Source organism: Neophocaena asiaeorientalis, unplaced genomic scaffold (genome assembly GCF_003031525.2).
Source record: "Neophocaena asiaeorientalis asiaeorientalis breed wild unplaced genomic scaffold, Neophocaena_asiaeorientalis_V1.1 scaffold104, whole genome shotgun sequence".
NCBI classification, from domain to species: Eukaryota; Metazoa; Chordata; class Mammalia; order Artiodactyla; family Phocoenidae; genus Neophocaena; species Neophocaena asiaeorientalis.
This window is the reverse complement of record NW_020175679.1, coordinates 1,843,026-1,851,092: the sequence shown is the minus strand read 5'-3', so window position 1 is coordinate 1,851,092 and position 8,067 is coordinate 1,843,026. Positions and strand designations below refer to the sequence as shown.

The 8,067-nt window shown below is 57.4% G+C and overlaps 1 protein-coding gene across 2 annotated transcripts in view; it reads right to left on the bottom strand.

The window, feature by feature from the left end:
• Window positions 1–963: 963 nt before the first annotated feature.
• The window catches only part of SLC6A3 (solute carrier family 6 member 3), a 35,262-nt gene continuing 28,158 nt past the window's right edge, over window positions 964–8,067 (bottom strand). Inside the window, exons 12-15 of one of the 2 annotated variants that reach the window (XM_024731967.1) lie at window positions 7,900–8,000; window positions 6,591–6,758; window positions 5,735–5,803; window positions 964–2,257 (exon numbers count right to left, since the gene is read on the bottom strand). In XM_024731967.1, coding sequence (XP_024587735.1) covers window positions 2,234–2,257; window positions 5,735–5,803; window positions 6,591–6,758; window positions 7,900–8,000 — 362 coding nt within the window. In that variant the 3' untranslated portion in view covers window positions 964–2,233. Of the gene's footprint in view, window positions 2,258–5,734; window positions 5,807–6,590; window positions 6,759–7,899; window positions 8,001–8,067 lie in introns of both variants that reach the window. The other variant, XM_024731966.1, reaches the window with a different exon arrangement.

Sequence of the window (8,067 nt, the reverse complement as noted above, 5' to 3'; positions counted from 1 at the left end):
ATCCACCATTCCTTCACTTATACATTCATCAGCCATCCATCAATCTAACCACTTGCTCATCAGCCCTCCATCCATCCATTCATCCATTCCTCCGTCATCTGTCCATTCATTGTCTACACACCCATCTATCCATTTTCTACCCCTCTTCCCTCGCTCCTTTCTCCATTTCCTCCTTCTATCCATCCATCAATCCACCCGTCCACCAACCACCCATCTATCCATACACCTACCCATCCACCTAAATACCCATCCATTAACTCATTCATCTGTAAATATAAATTGAGTGCCACTGTCTACTGTGTACCAGGTCTATTTAAGACAATGGCAGAAGCGAATGAGACCAGCTCAGCCCCTGCTCCCAGGGGAGCTCCTGCTCAAACTGGGGGGGCAGTGAGCACTCTCCATTCTATGGGACACCTGCTGGGGAGGCCTGGGGACAGTGGGCGATCAAGGAGCACTGAGCAGGGCAGAACCCAGAAGCGGGGCCAGAGAAGACTTCCAGAGGTAGCGTCCAAGCATAATGATAAACCACGGAGATCTCCTCTGGGCTGTGGCCAGAGCTGACTGGTGTCTAGAAGGACCTCTTTGGCCAGGGTGGACAAGAGATCCTTAGGGACCAAAGGCAGGGAGCCACTCAGGACTCTGGTGTTGTCTCCCCAGAAGAAGCTTTTGGGCTGGGCGGTAGCAGTGGTCAGACCACATGGCTGGGGTCTGGACACCTGGGGAGACTGCAGGGGAGCTGACCAGGCAGGTGAGGGCTTGAGAGAGAGGTAGGACAGATGGGGGCAGGAAGGGATGGCGCGCAGCCAGCGGGGGCCCTGGGGTGGGTCTGGGTTAAGCCCACTGGACCTGGGAGGGGCCGTGCTTGCTCTTGGCCAGGGAGAGGTGAGTGATGGGGGGGGGGGGGGGGCCCGAGGCAGCCTCTGGCACAAAATGACATCGAGCAGGAAGCTGGCCGTTTTTCCATGGGTTTCTTTTATTGTTGGTGACGACCACACAAGAGGCCACTGTGAGACAGATGGACGTGGACAACGTGGGTTTTCTACACGAGTGCTCAACACTCCTGGGAAGGACAGGGTGGGCCCGATTCCTCTCGCGCTCTGGTCCGCAAGCTGGTTTCCCCTGAGCGGCCGGTTCCACAGGCCTGGGCCGAGGTCCATTCGCAGGGATGGCCAAGAAGCCTCCGTGGGCCTGTCTGGCAGTGCCTCTCCTGCGGCCCAGCAGCACGTGCTTGGACTGTGGCCGTGCTCCCTCCAGGACGGCAGTGCTGGGAGCATTTCTCAGCTGAGGGTCCAACACCCTCGCCAAGGACCACGGGAACGTCAGCAAACAGATTTCAGAAACCAGCCCTGCATTCTGAGAACGGGCTTTGATTCCCATGTAATACGATTCTAAAAGCCGTTCCCTGAGGAAACAAGTGCTCTTCCTGACGTGACACGTGCCTCAGATAAAATTCCGGCGGGGTCTCCCTCCCAAGACTGCGGGGCTCCAGGCTGCCACCTCGGGGGCTCTGCGTGGTCGGGGACCACCACGGGGGACGCACTCCTGCTCGTGCCGAGCTCACTTTCTCCGTGGCTGGGGGTCCACGTCGGGCAGGAGTCGTGGCAGCCCACATGCATTTTATGGAGTTTTCTTGTAGCTACAAGGAAATAAACAGCACCCCCATCTCACACCCGGGCCCTGGCCCTCCGTGGGCTCTGAGCAGACCTGTGTGACGTGGGGACACGTGGTCCCACTTCGTCACCTTTCGTATGGCTTCCGCCATTTCACCTCTGCATAATTAGGCGAAACATGGCACTCGGTATTTTTAATACGAGCGAAACAAAGGATCCCAGAAGCTATTGCGAGCGCTGGGATTCTCAGAGAATCCGTAATCTATAATTATCGTATTTCTCCTGCACACATGGATGACAGCAAGCTGTGGGCTCCAGGGGGCCCTGGGGTGGGCACGGGAGAAGGGAGCAGCTCTAACGCACAGAACACGACTCAGACGTTTCTACCTGCGGGACGGGCACAGACTAGGGAAGCTACACAGTGACACGGCGGACAGAGGGTCGTCTCCCCGTGGCACAGAGGGTGTGACCAGTCAGGGGAAGGGCTTGAGCGTGTCCAGCGAAGCAGAAGGTGCAGCGTGGGAGCAGCCCTCCTTTCTCTCGAAACTCAGATTTCCCTTCTTCGTTGCCTCTGTCCTGCCGTGGATGGTGCCCTGCGGGTCTCCTTCCTCCGCTCCCCTCTACACCATGAGCCAGTGGCGGAGCTGGAAAGAAAACAGGGCTTATTCAGACGTGAAGGGAGGAGCTCCTAGGATAAAAGCAGCTCCTGGGCCGGCGGCCCGGCTTGTAGCTGGGAGATCCCTGAGCCCAGTGGGTGGCTGGGGGCCCAGCACTGCTCCTGGGGCACCACAGACCTGACCCCCTTTTTAATTTTATGGAGACAAGTCATCACTTCACAAAGAGATGTTGTCGGCGGGCACAGCGGCCTCTGCCATCCCTGGCCAGTGTGGCACCAGCTGCTGGGCAGACACTGGGTGCCAGCGTGCCTGGGCTGGTCCAGAGCTCTCGCCTACTGGCTCGCACGTGACCTGCGACGCCCCTGGCCCCCTGGGGCCTCTGATCGCGACCCAGTGGAACCCTGCACCCCGTGGAGCTGTCTGCTTTGTGTGACCCTGTGGGTGGGGGATGAGGCCTCGTTCACCACTCGGGGAAGGGTGAGACGGACAGGGGCCCTATTTAGTTGTCCACAAATGTCATCGCCTGTTATCACCCAGCTGTTAGTTCAGCTTAGTTTTGAGCACAAACCATCCGATCACACTAAATGGCAAGAACCGTGTTTTGTAAACGTTTCCAGACAAAGACGGGCAGGGCTTGTTTCTGACACAGCCACACCGGGGGTAGGAAGATTCTGCCTCCGGTCCCACCACAGGGCCGTAGGACACACCCACACAGCAGCCAAAGGGCAGCCAGAGGGCAGGGCTTGACCAGGGACGCCCCAGACCAGTGCTGAGGCCGGGGTGGGGGGGGGTACACCTGGGCCCCAGCTGAGGCCCGCCCCCGGGGGTGAAGTGGCCCTGTGTCCTGGCCACACATGAGCCGAAGGCGACCTTCTCAGAGGAAGGTGTGCTTACAGGGCCTCTCGGAGTCCCCACAGGTGGAGATCAGGCCGTGAAGCTGCAACCAGGAGGGCAGAAACACAGGTAGCAGCCACCCGGGGCGGGTCGGCAAGAACCGGAAACTCCAGTTCAGATCCCCACGGACCAGAGAGGTTGTGTGATCCTCAGATTACTGGGCAGCTGTGTAAGAAATGGTTTAAAAAGTGACAGATGCCACGTACGGTGCTACACAGTTCCAAGGCCAACTGCTGCTTCCAGAGACGTGGACAATGTGACTGTCGGTGAAGGGGGACACAGGAAGGGGGTACGTGATGGAGACGCTTTTCCATACTGCACACGTGACACTTCCATGTGCAGCGTCAAAGTGAACGGCCACAGCTACAGACAAAGATATTTCTGGTCCAGGGAATTCCCTGGTGCTCCAGTGGTTAGGACTCGGTGCTTTCACTGCCTGGTCGGGGAACTAAGAACCCGCAAGATGCCCGGCTCAGCCAAAAAGAAAAAAAAGATATTTCTGGTCCAGATGGAGTAATGGGGATTGAATATATTCTACCATCTGACACAGCTTAAAATGAACAAAGTATATATAATAATGGGTTTTCAGACACAGGAGGCCAGATGGCAAAGGACAGATTTCCCGAGGGAGACAAGCAGGGGGGTCTGTCCAACTGCCCCATTGCGGCCTCGAGGGGCAATCTAGGCTTCAGCGGGGGAGGGGACGCCCAGGTGGGGCAGCGAACCCCTGGCCTGATGAGGTGGGGTGACTGCTGGGGAGCCCAAGGCGGCTGGAGTTCACAGGATGGAGCTGCAGAGGGGCGAGTGTGGCACTGAGAGCCCTGGGCACGTGCACAGGGACCCGAGGGTTCAGCTGAGCATTTAGGGCACTCGAGGCCGGAGACACCCTCCCAGCAGGATTCGGGAAATGTCTCTGAAACTCACAGGACAGGAGCTGTGTCCGCCCCGCAGCCAGGCCGGAGCATCTCCTGGATCTCGGGGCGCCGGGTAGAGTGTTCACCAAGGTCTTGCACCAGCATTGGAAACCGCCCCCCACTAAATGCCGCTCTGGTCCCACCTAACAAGTCTTAAAAGCCAAGTCCTCCAAAGATCAAACTGTCTCCGAGTAACTTAATGACGACCCAGAACAAAGCTTAAGAATATGTAAAGGAGCACAGATACATCCAGCCTCTAACAAGGTAAAACTCACAATATCTGGAATCCAATTAACAATGACCAGACGTGTGAAGCAGCAGCAGAACTCAACCCCTTATGAGAAAAGTCAACTGACACTGACCAATAATCACAACAAATATAAATGGATTAAATCTGCCCAGTTGCCAGACTAAAGCATTCCAGTGTATTTGAGGTTTGCAAAAGACACCTAAATGTTAAGATGATTGCAAGGTTGGAAGTTAAAAGATCACAAAAGACATTTCAGGTAAACTCAAAAGAAACCTAGTGCAGCTGTAGTCACCTCAGACAAGAAGGACTTAAAGAGCAAAAACACGGCAAGGGAGCAAGGATCGGCCAAGTAGGTGTGATCATTCGGAACCCATACCTGTCCCAGAAAACAGGCTCAGAGTAGATAAAGCAAAACCCAGTAGAACTACAAGGGGAAATTGGACAAATATGCTTTCAGGGTCAGATATCCCATAAATATCTACTGATTACTGATGGTTAAACAGAGCTAAAATGTGCAAAATTGTAAAAGATTTGAACAACGCAGTTACAAGCTCAATCTAATGGACAGAAGGAGAATCGCATATCAACAATTGGAGAATACATCTCACCTAAAGGTACACGTAGCACTTATAAAATTTGATTAGGTACTTGGCCATAAAGGAGTATCAGTACACTCCAAAGAATGAGTAAAAAGGTGTCTGAACACAATGCAATTAATTTAGAAATCAATAACGAAAAGATAAATGAAACGTCCCCATATATTGGGGAATTTAAAGGCAGACTTCTAAGCGTGGGTGGAAGAAGTCACAACAAAAATTAAAATACGCTTAGAACTAAATGATACACAAAATGCCGTGTTAAACGTTGTGACATATAGCTGATTCGCTTTGTTATACAGCAGAAACTAACACAACACTGTAAAACAATTATACTCCAATAAAGACGTTAACAACAATTTCTAATTATAAGAAAAAAAAAGTTGTGGAACACAGCCAACAGGGTATTTTGAGGGAAATTCTTAGCCTTGAATGCTTATGTTAGAAAAGAAGAAAGGTTGAAAATTAATGATCCATGGTCTAAGTTCAAAAGTTAATAAATGTATGACAGAGTAGACCAATGAAAGTAGAAGGGAGAAATAATGACAGGGCTGAAATGAACGAGGCAGAAAGCAAAGCACAAACAGAGCATCCTGCAACCAAGTCGCGACCCTTCAAACTGCGTAAGGGGAAGTTCTCTGTCCCAATAGGCCCCCACCTCCATCCCTGCCTAAAATCATGTCCCTCACACAGCTTTTGAGTCAGTGTCCACGCCCTGGAAGGGCTTGGCTGTGCAGCATTCACAGCTGACGCGGGCGTCCTGACCACGCACCTCACTCTGGGCTTGGAGGAGGGTCACCCACCCAGGTCGCCTCCGCCCCCAGCCAGCGGCGGGGAGAGTGGCACTCACCGTGAACTGGCGCACCTCCCCTCTGTCCACCCGCTCGTGATCCTTCTCGGGCGTGATGGCGTAGGCCAGCTTCTAGAAGACAAGGAGCAACTGTGGGTACCGGCCCAGCCTCAGCGGGGTGAACGGGCCCTGGTCAACGGCTGTCGATGTGGGAGCTGATGGCTTGGGTCTCCTTAGACCCTGGAGCAAAGTCCAACCCAACTCGAAGTAGCCACTACTGGAGGAGGCTCGTCTCCACGTCAAGCTCGTGGTGGGCCCTGAGCAAAGGTGCCCTCCGTCTCTTCCAGGAATCCCGGCATCAAGATGTGAGGTAGAGGGACCCCCGTGCCCAACCCACCCACCTCCTCCTTCATAGGTGACGCAGAAGCTTGCCCGAGCGACTGCGAGGCCCAGAGCCACCCCCAACCCACACGGGGGTGCCCGCCTGGGGATCCCGCTGGCCCTGCTCGGCCCCACGTGGACTCGGCCCCAGGAGAGGGCGGGTCCCCTGCTTCCACCCCCACCCTCAGACCACTGCCCTTCCACCTGCACTGCACGCCGTAGAGCATGTGTGCACACACAGAGACACACACAGACAAGTACGCACGTGTATGTGCCCAGGTGAGGACACACACACACCAAGACAGGCACGCACAGGCACGCACACACACACACACACACGCACAGGCACAGCCCACCCCCACACCAGCCCACGTGTCTCTGGCATGATCACCCGCCCCTCCAGCCCCTCCTGCTGGGCAGAGACGAGCAGGCGGGAGCAGGCCTGGGTCAGGGACACCTGCCTGACCTTGTTGGTGGCCTCACAATCGGGGGCGGGGGGGAAGGGCAGGTGAGGGAGACCCGTCCAGACACACACCTCCCTCGAGGAGCCGGGCAGGCTGCAGAACTTGTAGGCAGCGTAGATGGGCACCACGGACATGGAGGATGCAGCGATGGTCCAGCCCAGCGCGTTGGCCCACTCGGGGAAGATGTAGGCTCCGTAGTGCGGGGGCCGGAAGGTTGCGATGCTGACCACGACCACAAACTGAAACCGAGGGACAGGGGTCAGGGGCGGCTGGGGGCAGGGGTACCAAGCGGGTGGCTCTGGTGGAGGGTCCCCCGCACAACGGGACTAGGCCGTGAACCTGGGCAGTGGGCGTCTGTGTGCACTCTGCAGACCGGGGCTGCTGCGGGATGGGGCGGGGGTGCTTGCGGGGCGCACATCCCTCCAATTCTTAAGTCTGATGGGCGGGGATTCTCTCACTGTCCCTTGTACACCTCACAGGTTGCCACACGGGGAGAAGCAGGACACCTGGCCGGTCTGGAGGTCACATGCCCCAGGCTGCTGGGTAGCTGGGGGTGACCAACAGCCCCTGCGGGTTTGGAGCAGCTCAGGGAGCTTGGGGCTTGAACTGGGAACCTCACCCCCACTCCGCCTCCTCTCTCACTGGCCCTCGGGGTGGAGGGGGCGCTGCCCGAGGCCCCTGCCCCATCCGTGGACACCCTGGGGGCCGCTGGGCTGGCTGGACAGGAGGAGGGCCAAGGTCACGAGGTGCTCGCCGGCCTGGGCTCTGCACTCAGAGCTGGAAGGCCGCTGAACGGCTGCCTGGGGCCACCAGACAGGGCAGGCAGTTCCAGCTTCGTGAGCCGTCGGGGCTCGGTCACAGCCACCCAGCTCTGAGGCTGTGGTGTGGATGTGTGGATGAACCAGCACGGCCGTGTTCCAACGCAACAGGCGGTGGGTGGACCTGGCCGCAGGCCCGAGCTTGCAGACGCATGGCCTGGACGACAGCAGCTACTGGGGAGCCCTGGGGGCTGTGCTATCACAGAACCTGAGCGGCTCCCGTCCGGCCTCGCATCTGAGCACCCGTCTTCCCAGGTTCTAACCCTTCTCTCGGGCCTCCAGGCAGAGGTCAGCTGATGCCCTCCAAGCACAGGGGCCGAGCAGGACACACACGGGCCTTAATCGGGTGGGAGCCCTGCCTCCCATGAGTGGTTTCCCAGTGGCTCCAGTCGGGGGCGGACCTTCAGGAGACCAGAGGATGTGGGGGGCCAGCCTGCCCTCCTGCTGACTCCCGCCCGTGGAGACCCTGGTCCCCGGGCAGCACCGAGCCCCTCCCCCAGCATCAGGCGTGTGTGGGCCCTGCTGGACCGGGTGGCGGTGGAGCGGGGCAGAGGGGCCTCACCAGGAGGAAGCAGGGGCTGATGAACTTCCAGCACAGCCGCCAGTAGAGGCTGGGCCGCTGCCCGGTCATCTGTTTGATGTCGTCGCTGAACTGCCACACGCCTGCGGGGAGGTGGCCAAGCAGGCGGTCAGCACGGCACCTGCCCGAGACGTGGGCCCCGCCGGGCCC